The sequence below is a fragment of the Dunckerocampus dactyliophorus genome, chromosome 10 (assembly GCF_027744805.1).
Source record: "Dunckerocampus dactyliophorus isolate RoL2022-P2 chromosome 10, RoL_Ddac_1.1, whole genome shotgun sequence".
In the NCBI taxonomy this organism is placed as follows: Eukaryota; Metazoa; Chordata; class Actinopteri; order Syngnathiformes; family Syngnathidae; genus Dunckerocampus; species Dunckerocampus dactyliophorus.
The window spans coordinates 13,834,609-13,850,486 of record NC_072828.1 but is presented as its reverse complement, the minus strand read 5'-3'; the positions used below and the strand labels follow the sequence as shown (position 1 = coordinate 13,850,486).

Here is a 15,878-nt window from a genome sequence, read left to right as displayed (position 1 = left end):
GGGAGGATGGCTGGCTTAGCGTCTTAAATGTCATAGCACAAAGCGAGCAACAACGTGTGCTCACAACGTGTCAAAAGTGATCCAATTACGCAGCGTTTATTACAAATTAGGACTAATAATGAAGGGCGGGTAATCATATCAAGGAGCTGAACCGACACCATGTTTACATTAGCGCAAATTAACAAGGAGTCAAGAGAACACTGTCGGCTTGTTTATGTACAAACTGTTTTGTGACTTATGCAAGATGTGCAAAGGGATGTCTTACCTCTGACAGGAAGGTCTGTGCTGATTTCTGTGCGCCGACATGCAGCAAATACTCATACACGTATAAAGCTAACCTGCAAAAAAAAAAAAAAGACATGTAAGTTTACAACAAGCAACGGTAACGACGGTAACGGCTTCCGTTATTTTCAGCATGCATAACCAAGTTACAGGGAAGTACATTACTTGCACGATTCAACATGTCCGAAAGGAAGTAGGAAGAAGCAGAGCTTATTTATGCCTACCACGTCTCCATGCCTCAGCACTTACCGATATTTTATTCACTTCCTGTGTTTACAATTTCTAATAGGGAAAAAAAAGCTTAAAAAAATCTGCGAAAGTAGGAGTTCATAGAGTTTGCGGATAGCTTGTTCAGTAATGGAGGAAGATGAAGAAATAGGAGTAAAATTTGACAGGAACACTGTATAATGCAGTACAAAATACATCATAAGGAATACCTTGAGTCTATAACAATAGGGAATAAATGTCCAGGAGTAAAAAAAAATGATGACATTGTATTTTGAGTAAAGTTATACAGACTACAGAGGAGATCAAATTGACATAAACATTGCAAAATTGCCTTAATAAATAATTATAAAGAAATGATTTCACAGCAAATGATATCAGACACTGTTATCCATTAAATAAGAAATGAATGAATTCAATACTACACCATATACTTGTACTATTTCTTAAACTGACTCATATAGTATTAGTACATTGTTTGCGTTGCTTGCTCAGGCCGCTCCGTAGTTTCACTCTGCATACTGATATGCTAAAAGGGTTGCGCGTGCATGGAGATGTTTTAAATGTAAGCAATGTTTATTCCAAGGGCTCCAATATATGAAAAAGAGCAATGAAATGCACGCAACTAGTGTAGGTCGCTGGCATCAACGAGGTTTGACAGTATGAAGATCATACACACAAAGGATGGGTTGTAAATGTGTGCTGTAAAGCTCTCCAGCTCGGAGCTAAAGAGCATCCGTGGCACTCGGCCATGTCCCTGCGGAGTCTGGAACGCTGCTGTTCAGGCACAGAGGCTGCTAACAACAACAATGCGAGAGCGGCATGAAGAGCGGAGTCAAGTACTCAAGAAAAAGGCATAACAACAGTATGTTTGTAAAGATGGACAAACAACTTAAATCCTAGCACAGAATTGGAGTGGACTGAGAGGTGTGAAGTCACACATTCACAGAAGATATTAGGAGGACGACTGGACCACGGCAGAAGGAGAAGAAACGAGGCTAGGAACATATTGCAGGTCTGTCTCATCAGCTGCCATTAGAAGTCAATTGTGCACACTTATAATCATAAGCTGCGTCCACTAAAAGCGTAAGTTATGTAAAGCTGCGGTGGAAACGCGGGCCTGACCAGGGCTCACCTGGTTGGAACCGATCAGCACAATGTGAACTACACTTCTAATATCACAGTCACACTTTCACAGCAACATCATGCATGGTGAGCCTATTCGCTGAAGATGAAAAAAATGGTCATACTTCCAGCTCTCACATCTGAAGCTATCTGATGTCTTTTAAGATGTGTAGCGAAGCATGCATTCATTCAATAATTTCCTATGCCGCTTAACCCTCATCAGAGTTGCGGGGTATCCTGGGGCCTATCCCATCTGAGTTTGGGTGACAGGCGGGGTATACCCTAGACTAGTTGCCAGCCAATCGCAGGGCACATAGAGACAACCATTCACACTCACATTCATACCTATGGACAATTTAGAATCACCAATTAACCTAACATTCATGTTTTTGGAAATGTGGGAGGAAACCGGAGTACCCGGAGAAAACCACACAGAGATGTCCAGCGAACCCAAATCTTCCAGATCTCTGATCCTGACTGTGCGGCCAAGCCTGCATTTGGATTATTTTAAAGAATAATAATAATATGCCTGCATTTTATTTTATTTTTTCCCCAACTTCCCCTAGGGGCTAATGGGGATAAAAGTACGTAAGTAAGGAGTATTAAGACCATACTGGAAAAAGTACTAAAAATACAAGAATGATGTTGTAATGCTACCAGAGAAAAAAAAACACAAATTAAAAGAAAAATAAGTGCTAAAAAAGTGCTTAAAGGGGTCTTTTTTTCATAAATTTATTAAAAAAGTTGTTTTAAACTATGAGGAAAAAATGTGTGAATTACTTTGGGGGGTAGGTAATAAATTAGGTAAAATTAGGTTTAAAAAAAAGTCCTAATGTAACCACAATCATTTGTACTATTATGAGAATAAAGCTATTTTGAATCATGAGGAGTGGCGAATGACAAAAACACCAGCATAGCTACAGTATGTGAACTCGAGTGCTAACATTACATTCACATTTTAAGCAACATTAGCAACATCACCCTCGGTCAGCCTATTTGCTGAAGAAAGATAAAGTAATCAAACTTACAGCTCCTACGTTTGTAGCTGACAAACAGATAGTTGGCAGAGCTCCAGCATTTCATTTAGGATGTGTAGCATAGCAAAGCCTTTTTGGTAGAGATCGGTCGGCGGCGGTATCATGTCCATGAGGAAGGTGGTTGTACCTTCACGACGTCAGGAAAAGCCCCAACTTCAAAAGTGATGTGTTTGAGTGTCTCAAACTCACACCTCAAAAGGAGCAAACAAGTGAGAGGGATGATAGCTTTTCCTAACGTTTGGTACTCATAAACAGGCTCTAAGGACACATATTACTGTTAGAACATCATTAAAAAGTCCCTTTTGCATAATAGAGGACCTTCAGGCCATAGAATTGTGGGTCAGCAGTAGGGATGTCAGTAGGAATATTGTCCAATACTTAGGCTTATTGCATGTACACAGTAACATATTTGGCACCATCAGATTTTAATGAAATTTCATCTGCAGATAGATATTTAAGTGACTTTATATCCTACATACCATTTATCTTGATCCTGAAGATCAGATCCATGAGTTTGAAAGGCTTAAAGTTGGACTTAACTTTCAACGCACTCATATGAGCCGAGGTGGTCCAACACTCAGTATAAATCTGATGCGAAATTGAAGACGAAAAGTGATCTACCTAACAAAAATGTATACGAATGAAAATACACCCAATATCACATGAAAAAGCAGCATTTCCTCGGACTCTCCTTATCCAGCACACATGCTGTCAGATTTTACCGTCGCTTACTTCTGGAAATTGTTACATTCCTACTAGTGAGGATATGTGGCATAGGAATGGATGGATGGAATGGAAGGAATGAGCTAGCTTGCTACTAGCCACCCACGCTTGTTTACACGCTTGAGAGGCGGTTTGATGAGGTAATCACTGGCGCGCCGGAAAATGCGGGAGCCCATAGGCCTATATACAGCATTATGTTTATTATCGGCCCTCAACATCCCTAGTCATAACCTTTTCTTGAGTCTCAGGTTGTCCTTTAACAACATGCTCTTGACGACTAACCACTGAAAGCTTGAAGAGAAGAACAGAGAATAGTGGGTAGATAGATAGGTGGGTAGGCTCCACGGGGCTAGGAGTGATGCTAATGTTTTGGATCCAGACTCCAAGAGCCACAATCCAACCAGTGTAGCTCCACACTGTATCACTAACTCAAGCCCTGGTTTCCTTTCCTTCTCCAAATGACTACTTTGCCCACACATCAAGAAATCTTCTCGTCTGCTGGAACCGCACCTGACATTTAGCCCCCAGGTCGCCCCCATCCTGTATCCCCTTTTTCCCTTAGTTCGCCTCCAGAGACAAGGGCGTCGCAGCCATGCTTAGCAGCTAAAGCGCAGACAGTCAGCAAATTAACTTTCGTGTCTTTGTTTCAATAATTCAGCAGTGCCAAGCAGGAGCAGGGTGAGCTGAGGTGTGCTCGGAAACGGCGGGATTAAGCACCTCTGTTTCACAGACAGTATTATCTTTAAGCCAAAAAAAGACTAAAGATGTGTCGCATGCATAATTTCCGTCATATGGCACATTCCATGCCTAGTGTAGCTGTAAAAAAAACTCAAAATATTATTTACGGGACATGAAATATTCATGAGGATGGTATAAGAGCGGTATGGATGTACCACTTGAAGGTTCTGGAGCGACGTGGAGGCTGTGATACAGTCAAGCACGTTCGCTGAAGCTTTATTCCCAACGCACGCGCTGTTTATATATTTGCTGGGCTTTGTTACACCGCTCCCTTTGTCAAAACAAATCAGTGTCAATAAGGGTGTAAACATGCACGCTTCTGTCGCTCGTCAGCAAAACCACCTGCAAAACGCCGCATCATTCTGTTTGTCTGGTTAGCATCGATATTACAGGAAGAGGAGCAGGAGGACAGAAGGGAGGCTGAATATCAGATTGACATAAATGTTCGTTACACGTCCCACTGCAGCTAATAGGGACATAAGTACGAAAGAGAATTAAAGCCATACTGGCAAAAAAAAAGTAATGGAATAAAGTTATAAAATTACCATACTAAAGTTGCAATGCTACAAAAAAAAAAGGAAATTAAGAGGGGGAAAGAAAATGAGAAATTGCGACAAAAGATGTCGTTTCAATTGTTGTATACCATTAGGAATAAAATGTCTTACGAAAATATATTTTTTTCTTTATAAAAAATTACAAGAAAAAAGTCCTAGATGAGGACAAAAAAATGTCACAATGTTACAAAAAAAAATCATAATGGTATGAGAATAACGCCTCCTTTAAAAAACAAGTTGTAATACCAGACATAAAAGTTGTAAAAGGTCATGTTTTGATTATTTTTAATATGAGAACACAGTCACATATTTAAAAATAAATTTATTGGAACATGACCTTTTACAACTTTTTGCAGTCTGTAAGCGACCCGACCTCGGATGAGCGGAAGAAGATGGATGGATGGATGGATGGATGGATGGATGGATGGATGGATGGATGGATGGATGGATGGATGGATGGATGGAGAATACAGTCGCCTTTAAAAAATATTTCGATATTACTTGGAAAAAAGTAAATTAGAAGAAAAAAAGGAATAAATTACAACAGAAAAGATAATGTTGGGGAAAAAATTATGTATTATTAGAATATATTTATTTTTTTTAATAAAAAAAAAGTTATTACAAGAAAATAGTTGTAAATTACTAGCAAAATTTTAAGACCAGTTGAAAAATTGCAAGATTTTAGATTTTGCACTGAGGTTCTAAGTACAGCTTTAAAATGGGGGTGAGAGTGCAATTTATTGCATCCATCCATCCATTTTCTATACCGCTTCTCCTCTTTAGGGTCGCAGGGGCTTGCTCGAGCCTATCGACAGGCTGGGTACACCCTGGACTGGTCGCCAGCCAATCACAGGGCACATAGAGACAACCATTCACACCTATGGACAATTTAGAGTTGGCAATTAACCTAACATGCATGTTTTTGGAATGTGGGAGGAAGCCGGAGTACCCGGAGAAAACCCACGCATGTACGGGGAGAACATGCAAACTCCACACAGAAATGCCCAAGGGAGAATCGAACCCAGGTCTTCCCGATCTCCAGACTGTTACTCTGTTGGTCAACATGCTAACCACTAGACCACCGTGCGGCCCAATTTTTGCAAACAACCATTAAACATAAGGTGATCAAAAGTTTAAAAGCACAGCTCAAAAAAACCTGAAACCCCAAATGTTCTCAATTGGATTTAGATCAGGGGAACACGGGGGATGATCCAAAAGAGTGAGGTTATGTCTCTGGAAGAAGTCCTTTGTCAGGTGGGCGTTGTGAACCGCAGCGTGGTCCTTTAGAAAAACCCAGTCATTACCACACAGACGCCCCTGCACAACCTGAAGCTACATTGTTCCATTGAAGAAAATCACCCCAGCTCATGAGGCCTCCCCCTTCGCTGTGCCGTGTGGAAAACATCTCAGGTGGGTTCTCCTGTAACTGTCATCTCGAGTAACGTTGGAAGCCATCAGGACCATCAAGTTGACATTTTTTCTCATGAGAGAACAAAACTTTCTTCCACCTTTCAATGTCCCATGTTTGGTGCTCTCATGCAAATTTCAAACATGCAATTTTGTGGCATTGAAGGAGACGAGGCCTTTGAAGATATTTTTGTTCTTAAAACCCTTCTCCCGCTGATGCCATATGATGGCATCTGACTGCACTCGGCACCTGTAACAACCTTCATTTGGGCCGAGGATCGTCCCATGTCTTGACAGACAACCAATCGGATCCACCGCCTCAGGGAGAGTGACATTTGTTTGGGTCTACCACTTGACTTTTTTGCTCCATAACCCTCAGGATCTTTGAAGAAGTTTAAAATGTCTTACTGTGTCCAACCTCAGCAGCAATGGAACGCTGGAGAGGCCTTGCTTCAGTAGCTCAACAATCCATCTGCTTTCAAAGAGAAAAAGCTTTTTTGCCTTTGCCATCAAGAGATCATGACAGTGTGAACACCTGACAGAAAATGACACTGAATCCACCTTTTTGCCAGGATTCTGGCTTTAAAGGCTGTGGTCTTAAACTTTTGATCAGCCAATTTCATTTTAATGGTTGTGTGCAATAAATTGCTTCCTCAAAACATTTTGTCTCACTCCCATTTCTTCTTTTTGCATGTTGAAGCTCTACTTAAAACCTCTTTCAGATCCAACAGTGCAAAATCTAAATTCTTGCAATTTTTCAACTGGTCTTAAAATTTTGATCATTAGAAAATTACAATTTTATTTATTTTTATTACAATAAATGACTTTTTTTTGGGTAATATTACGACTTATGAATGACCAGATACAAAATAAATAACGAGAAAAAACATAGTGTTATGTGAAAAAAAGTCCATTATGAGAATAAAGTACCTTTAGAGGCCCTGTCACACCTTGACGATTTAGCCAGCGTACGCCAAAGTATGAAAAATTTGGCCGATACGCTGGTGTACGTCGAACAAGTTATGGGTAAGTTTTGTATAAGTTAAGAGCACGCTGAAGCACGCCGGCATACGTCGTAGTACGTCCAAGTCGTCCAAAAATTTTGTGCATGCACAAAACTTTTCGACGTATGTCAACGTATGATTCATACGTCCCGCATACACGGGCAATAAGTTATGCGACCATTGACGCCCATTCACACACGTTATTTGTAAGTTACGCACAAGTCGTAATACGTCAACATAACTTGAGACAAAACTGTGTCTTCTTGGCAAGCTTTGGCTGAGAGGAGGAGCTTCCGATACCATTGATGATGCCTGAGAGGCGTTAGAACCTGCGTCCTCTCCATCAGAGTGAGAGTGGGAGGGGGAGGCTGTGGGTGGTGATGGATCCCTCCGTCACTGCCCTGATACTTCTTGGCAGCCGTCTTCGAAATGTTCTTCGGCATGATGGTGATGTTGTCACTGCAATGTCTAGTGAGGTTATGATTTGAGTCATCAAGTGGCAGCCATTTTAGAGGCTATGGCACGTGATCGTCGGCCATACGCTGCCGTGCGGTTTGCATAAGTTAGACTGGCGTTGGGCATAAGTTGTGAACGCCGGCAACACGCTACGCATTTGTTGGAATAAGTTGTCTGTAAGTTATAGAAACATTCTATATAAGTTACTAATACGTCATGTATACGTCGAACTCGTTATGAATGCGCTATGTATACGCCCAAAATGGAAAAAAACGTCCACAGTTCAACGTATGCCATCAAAATGATCACGTCGGGCATGCGCTGGCTAAATCGTCAAGGTGTGACAGGGCCTTAAGATAAAAAAAAGTTTTAAAGAAAAGAGGCGTCAAACTTATATTAAAATTGAGATATACGTAATTTGTATGCTTATAATAAATGTCTTTAGACAGCAAACTCGTTGAAACTGACTCATGAGCACCTCTGCTGGTCGCAGACAAGTACTGCACTCCAATGTGCCTCAATGGCTTCAAGATACAATTAATCAACAATGAATTCCACTCAATTCTCAACAATGAAGTGACCAACACATTGACTATGAGGCCTGTCCTTGGGTTTAGTGTTTAGTTTCCAGTGTAATGTTCTGTACCTGCTCTGCATAATTCTAATAAAACAACACTGGCAGTCCCTCAGGCCTTCAAGTTCTGATGTCAAACTGATTCATAACTTGAGGCACATATATCCAATATTTACTTGCTGTGCTTTATTTCAAGTGATAAAATCTGACTCGAGTGCACAGCAGCAGCAGCAGCAGCAGCAGCAGCAGTTGACGAAAGGCAGCATTAATTGACTGTTGTCATCTCCCAACCAAAGCGCAGTCAGCCGAAGGGCGCCGAGGCTAAATCAAGGGTTCCTTTACTTTTTCCAGCAGTGTTTTCTCTTGTTTCCAGCACAGCTCTTTATGCCGTCTTCAAAAGACCTAACATGCAGATGGCGGAGCCATCTGTGTGGAGTCAAAGCGGCACATTCAAACCTGAAGATCCCCTATTAAACGGCGTGTAAATACGTGGGCGGAGCCAGTGGAGGATGTAAAGAAACAAACTGATTAACTTTACACTTGAAGATCTTTGCCCAAACAAATCCAGCAGCACTCACAGCAATCACACAAGAACATGTCTGTAAACAAACACAATTCTTGTGCAAAACCAGCACTTTGATCGTGATGTAGATGCCATTGCCATAAATGTCTGTAAGTCAAAATGTCCCCTAGCGGCTAATGGGGAAAACATGAAGACTATTAATTCCGTCCTAGTGTAAAAAGCAGCAAAGTTTAAAAAATCAATAGGTGTCAAAAAAAGGCCGAAAAAAGTTGTAATATGTAGCAAAGTACATAAAAAAAAGGAAACAACAAAATCACGAGAAAATGTCGTTATGAGAAAAAAAATGGCCTTTTTTCAGAAAACGCCATAATGTTATGAAAAAGACACAAGCAACAAAAAAAAGTAAAATATGACTTGAAAAATTTAATAAATTACGACAAATAAGTCATAATGCTACAAGAAAAAAAAATTATGACAAAAAATAGTGGTAATCACAAGAAAAGGTGATGTTATGACAGAATTGTCTTTTCTTCCAGAAAAAAAGTACCAAATTACAAGAAAAAAGTAGTACACTGCAATAGAAAAAAGTCAAAATGCCAAAAAGCAAGAAAAGTACATATGACAAAAACTGTGGGAAAACATGAGGAAAAAATTGCAAATTACGAGGAAAAAAAAATGCAAAAAAATGCAGAAAAAGAGTCATAATATAACAGATACCAGAAAATTCTGAGAAAAAAGTTGTAAATGACTTTTAAATTATGAGAATATAACTCCAAATGGTAAAATTGTTCCTTTATTTCCACTAAAGTTTAATGAATTTAAATAAAATGAAATGAATGAATTACAAATAGACAGAGTGACAAGAAAACATTCATAATATGAGAATACTGAAAAGTCAAAAACACACAAGAATATGTATGTCAAGAAAAATAGGTTTGATGGTGATTAGACTAGCTCTAATTGAGAAACCTTTAATTAAGATGTCATCGATACACTTTTCAAGAAGGTTCAAGTGACGGAATAATAAGGTGATATCAATATAGAACAACCTCTGTTCACTTGAATTTAATGAAACGCTAAAGAGGCACGCGAGGGACGCTTTCTTCAGTTGCAAAGTGCAACAACTCGTTCCTTTGTGTCATTAACATTCTTTTCAGAAGAATGCAAAGAGTTTGTCTACAACCTGCCGGGCAGCAATACCCCTCATTTTATCACATTTGTGGCCGCTCCATTCGGGTGTGGTCGAGATGCATTGGAAGACATGCTAGCATCCATGGAACAAACATATCCTCAAAGATTTATAATCATTAGACAAATGGACAAGTCCTACCCATGCCGCTGCAAGGACATTTTGCTTGATAGTGGCCAATCTTGTTCAAATTTTACACACGTGCTTGTCAGTCCCCTAAAGATGTGAGCTGGTTTCCGTGGCGTTTTGGCTAAACACCCTGAAGTTACAGTGGGTGTTTTGTAGAGCTGTGTGAGACATTTCAAGTCAATCCCACTTGATGGGGTTTAAAACAGCGCCAACACAATCAAATACATACAGTCAATGTTTTAATATTCTATTGATTTATTTATGCAGTTTATTTATTTCAATGTACTTTATTTGCTATTGCTTTCTTTATTTATATTGATCTATTATTTTTCTTAGTTTGTTTTAACACTTATTTTTTCTACCTTGTTCTCCATTCTTTTCTCTCCCTGTTAGAAAATATAGGATAAGCTCTACTTCCTCGTACTTTTCCAACATGTTGACTTTATTATTAACTTTATTATTACTGTTTACAATAAAACCGTTGCTATTACCAACACTATTACCTCCCCTCTTTACAATATGTGAATATGCAAAAGCGTGATCGTGGTATGAATATGTAAATATGAGCTAATTCATCAATGCACAGAGGCACACTTACAAGGCGACATGTGTTGGCTCTGCAGGGCAGGTTAGGGTGACAAGGCAGGTGAAGGAAGAGGGCAAGCGGCTTACATTATGCTGGCATGATAACACACACACATACAATAAACTCCATATGCATGGGTTCAACTGATTAAAGCAGCAATATGGGCTATTATAACCTGAAAAAGAAAGATGTTGATGGTACACTGGCCTGCAATAAGCAGAATAGAATCCCTGTCACTTAATGGTGTTCCATATAATATCATGTGCTAAATTGTGTTTGCGCCAGCTTTGCAGCACACTAAAATGTCAGTCATAAAGGTTTATTACAACACAGGTGAGTTCAGTTAGGGCTACAGTGCTACGCAAACAAACAACTTCAACAACATCCCCGGGTCAGCATAGAACCTTTGCTAACTGCACAGGCAATGTTTTAAGCAACATCCTCACATTCTCAACTGTCTTGCAAGTGGAAAAAGAAGCTAATGTGATCATATTCAGTCAAAACAATAATATATCTCAAATAAAATTATTGACAAAGTGCGGCAAACCCAATGATGATGTGCTGATGCAAGTTGCTAAATCAGCCATATTGTACTGTGCAGCCAGGACAACGACACACGGACGAATGGCCGACCACGTGGCTAATTTGCATAATTGGCCATGTTCATGTGGCGTTTGCGTTGCTTAATTGGGACAATCCCATAAACGCAGCACATTTTCTCATGTAAAATCCTTCATCCTTCCTTCTATTAATATTTTAAACTTACTGTTGCTGTTTTGTACTGAGCAGCTACGACAAAGACAACAAATGAACCACTTTTGTCAAGATGCTGCATTGTTTCCATTTCCAGGTTCCATTTTCGATGATTGTCTTTTCCCCCCTCTTTGGCGTGTTATGTGGTGGCATCAACACAAGAAAAAATAAAAAAAAGCAAAACACATTTGTGGTGTTAAAGATCCAGACAAAGCTGAAGTCTCACAAGAACAGCAGAAGTCTTGTGTAATTTGCTCATGTCTTGCGGTATTTGGCCTCAAGGTATTGTGCGACATCTGAGGCATGCAAATGATCCCATCCCGATACCTGAATTTGGATATCTGCCAATACCAATACTATTCCGATACCAGAGCTCTGCTTGGTATAATATTATTATTGCAGCGTACAGACGCTATAAAAATAACAAGCAGGTGGTCAATCAACAATGGCTTTATTGTGCAAAACAGTTTAAGAATCTCAGCACATGCAGCTAGAACAATATCAGCAAACGTAGACGTCTCCACACATGCAGTGCCGCACACTCACAGACAGTCTACAGACAGTCGGACAACACAGAACCCTTACAGTAACATTGCACATAACTTCCCAGTTGCTACATCATCACTATTGTTGATTTTATATGAGGCTGTAATAAACTTCTCTCCACAGGCAAGTGTCATATCCTAGTGACCCGGAAGTTTTGCATGGTGTTAAGAGTTTGTGATGTCCGACTGTTTTGTGTGGCTGTGAAGTGCTTGTGTGTGTGTGTGTGTGTGTATGTGTGGCGCAAGTGAGGACGACGGCTGCAGTGCATGTGTGGCGATAGCTCCCTTCGCTGATACTTTTTGGCTATGTTTGCTGATATTCTTCTATCTGACAACACTGAAGCACAGACATCATGGCTCGTGGATCGTAAATCTGTGCAGGTGTTATCAGAAATATACGATACATGAATTACGCAATACTGAATTGGATCAGACCAATGCCTAATATTTCCCCAAATTTGGCATTTAAAAAAACTACTTTGTATATAGGGGATATGCTGAAGTCTCACAAGATTTCCTGAGGTCTAGCATGTCATCATACACGAAGGCAGTTCGAACTCGATGTATTTTATCCCATTTTTGCATTGCACTGCATTGGGAACCTTTGGATCTACCACATGCCAACATATCATAGACATAAAGGGCGCATTCACATTTGGCAACCCATGTTGTGCTTGGACACACTTGACACCTAGTCTGGCTCGTTTGACTAGTGTGACCACTCAAGCACTTGGAAGAAAGGGGCACCATTGTTCACACACAAGCACACGCATGTGCACAACAGTGTAGATGTGTCATAACAAATATCCTGCCTATTATTTATGATAACCAAGATGGTTATAGAAATCAGAAATAACAGTACGCTCGCTCATCAAAGACGTGTCATATAATTAATGCGGTTGCTCCTCCCTCTGGTTAGTAACTTGCAGAATAGAAATACATAAAAAGATTAAAAATAATCCACAGTCAAAGCCCACGGCGCGCCCGCTCACACATGAGCACATGACCAGGCAAACTATACGTGACATAATAAACATAATTGCTCCCCCCGTGAGTTATTAATGATAACCACCACCTTGCATCATAGAAATACTGGAAACAATCCACAAAGTCAGGAAAGTTGTAGTAATATAGCACTGTATAATGATGCGTCTTACCCAATTTATGTGTCACATAATCAACATGATTGTTCCTCCGGCCATTCATTTATGATAGCGGCCACCTTGTATCATAGAAATCCATTCAAAGACTCAAAAATAGTACACAAAGTCAAAATCCATGTTCGACTCACTCGCACATGCGCACAACTCAGTGCACATACGTGTCATATAATTAATGTGATTGCTCCTTCAGCCTGTTATTAATGGTAACCAGCATTTTGCATCACAGAAATCAGCAAAAGAACTGGAAATAATCCACAAAGTCTGGAAAGTTGTCGTATAACAAAGTGATGTGCCCTACAGAGCAACGCCACAGCTAAGAAAAGCACAGAAAACAGAACGCATACATTTTGTCACTTGACTTTGAATCTATTGTGAAATAACAGTACTACTTTCTTCCATGAGCATTTTTAATCGCAGAAGAACATGCTCGACACTAAGCACTGACAACATGATGTGACACACTACACAAACACACTATCAAAACATTCAAAGGCTTTGTCATTCGCCAACAGTAACATCCGTGTTCCCCGCTTCTCCAAAAGACGTGAATTTCTCATGATCTGAATTATTAATCCTCCTCCTACACGGTGGCACTGATTTCACCACCACATGCAAGGAGATCATTTGGCTTGATCAGGAGAGCATGCAAGTATCAAGCTGTTGCGTTTCGAGGGGGCCGGGGACACAAACAGGTGTAAGTAACGTAGAATGCAAATATTAAAGGAATCATATTCAGGTTCAAAGTTCACCTGCGCCTGCTGCTCATAAGGTCACCTGGGAATGGAATACCGTACATGGGAATACACAAAACACACATAAATTCAGAATCGGTCAGACCCAAAAAGGCAACAACCAAGAGATCAAAGCCAAAATGTTTGCGTTATAGTTGTACAAGGTGCCCAGTGACAGGGACGGCACGTTACATCTCGGCAGGAGTCCCTGCTCTCAGGCTGGTACTTAAAAATAGGTGACGGCAGCACAGGGGAGCAAGGGTTCTGCACCGACGCCTCACACCAAGGGTTCGAACCTCAACTTCTGTTTACTCTACAGTGCAGAAACATGCATATAAGACTCTCCAGAGTCCTTAAATGAGTGTACAGGGTGCATGGCAGTGTTGAAAATGAATGGATGCACTCACATTTTAAGGGTTTTGTGCAGAAATCAGTGTCCAAAACAGTCCACACAAGCAACCAGCAGGCACAAGAAGAAGTTTTTACATGGTGTAAAGACTATAAAGTGTCCTTAAATGAGTGTACAGGACGTACTGGATCCACCAGTATTCAAAATGAATGGATGCATGTACATGTGAATGGTTTTGTGTCCAAAACAAGCACGCAGCAGGCACAAGTAGCTGCAAAGACATTCTAAAGGAAGTTTTTATATGTTCTAATCCCATTGAGGGCTTTAGAAGACGACAAGCGACTGATGCAAGTGGTTTTTAAAGCACATCTCTGCATGATAAACCACCAGAACACACGAGGTCCAATTTCCCCCTTTAAAATGTCTACAAACAGGTTGCAAGATTCGCCACGCATACATACAGTACAGTAGCAAAAGTGAGCTTCGTGCATGGGGGAGGAAAAAAGTTTACCGGGACAAAACTTTTGACTTCTCCTCAAACCAGGTCCCGCCTGCAGCCCGGCAGGCTCCGGGGAGACAGGCTCGGTTGTCCGGTTTAAAGCACTTCCAGCAACCGAACATGGGATCACGCATCCAGATGCTCAACTTTACTCCACAACACAACGAGCAGCTTAAACCAAGAGTTGGGTTTAAAAAGTATAAAGTTGACCACGTGCACAACCAGGCTTGCGTGGATGCATTACCTGTTTTAAAATGACACACGCTAGTTTGAGAAAGTTCCATCCGTGCAGCGTGCATGCAGTGAAAAGCGCACAAAAATAAGGAAAATCAAAAAAAAAATGGTGGACTTACTTTTCTCTCGCTTGGCTGTCGGAAGGGACCACGGCTCCTTTACCTTTGGCGTACATGCTGGATTCTGTTTTAAGACTTTTGCCCCACTCAACACCTGTCAAAGAAAGCAGCCAGGAAAACGCTCCATCTCCATAGCTACCCCTTCAGTGTTTTTCCTCCCCCCTCCTCTCACCCTCCTCCTCCTCCCTTCTTCCTCCCCCCTCCTCCGTCTCTCCTCCCTCCTCCCTCTCTTTCTCGCTCACTTTTTTTTTCACATCTCCAACATTGGCCACAAATCAGGCACAGTTTCTATCGGGGGGACTTGAAACCGTCCTTCGCTGGATTTTTTTTTTCTCCCCCCACCCCACCTTCTCCTATCCTCAACCGGCTGTTCCACAAGCCTGCATTTCCTCCCTCCGCTGAGCACGCGGTGGGGGCTTCTTAAAGGGATACACGCGATTTTTGATTTTTTTTTTTTTTTACTGACCCCCACAAACATGACATGTTAAAGTTTTTAAATAGTTTGTGTTGCTGTTAGCTGATGTGTCAACCCCACATTTGGACTGGTATTACCAAAGTGTTCTTCCTTCAAGAAGACTCAACGGTATATTTAGGAATGTCATGGTCCATTTCCAGTCGGCCCACGGCTTGTCCTCATTAGGGTCACAGGTGAGCTGAAGCCTATCCCAGTTTACTATTTGGGGTGAGAGGTGGGGTACACCCTGGACTGGTCTCCAGTCAATCACAGGGCACATATAGACAACCATCCATCCTTCCATTTTCGGTACCACTTGTCTTCATTAGGAGCCTATCCCATTTCCAGCAAAAACAGGCAAATCTTGGCATTTCTATCCAACAGCTATGATGAATATGCTTGACCAACGAGCAACCACAAGTGGTTTGCGTCATGGTACCCGACTAACTACCTCGTAGTACATGATAGTACCTGCTTTT

The 15,878-nt window shown here is 40.9% G+C and overlaps 1 protein-coding gene across 2 annotated transcripts in view; it reads right to left on the bottom strand.

Annotated features, from left to right (window-relative positions):
* The window catches only part of ssbp4 (single stranded DNA binding protein 4), a 103,948-nt gene extending 88,849 nt beyond the window's left edge, over positions 1–15,099 (bottom strand). For both annotated transcript variants that reach the window (XM_054788884.1, XM_054788883.1), the window contains exons 1-2: positions 14,946–15,099; positions 266–338 (exon numbers count right to left, since the gene is read on the bottom strand). In XM_054788884.1, the coding sequence (XP_054644859.1) occupies positions 266–338; positions 14,946–15,001 (129 nt within the window). In that variant the 5' untranslated portion in view covers positions 15,002–15,099. The remainder of the gene's footprint in view (positions 1–265; positions 339–14,945) is intronic.
* Positions 15,100–15,878: the final 779 nt, after the last annotated feature.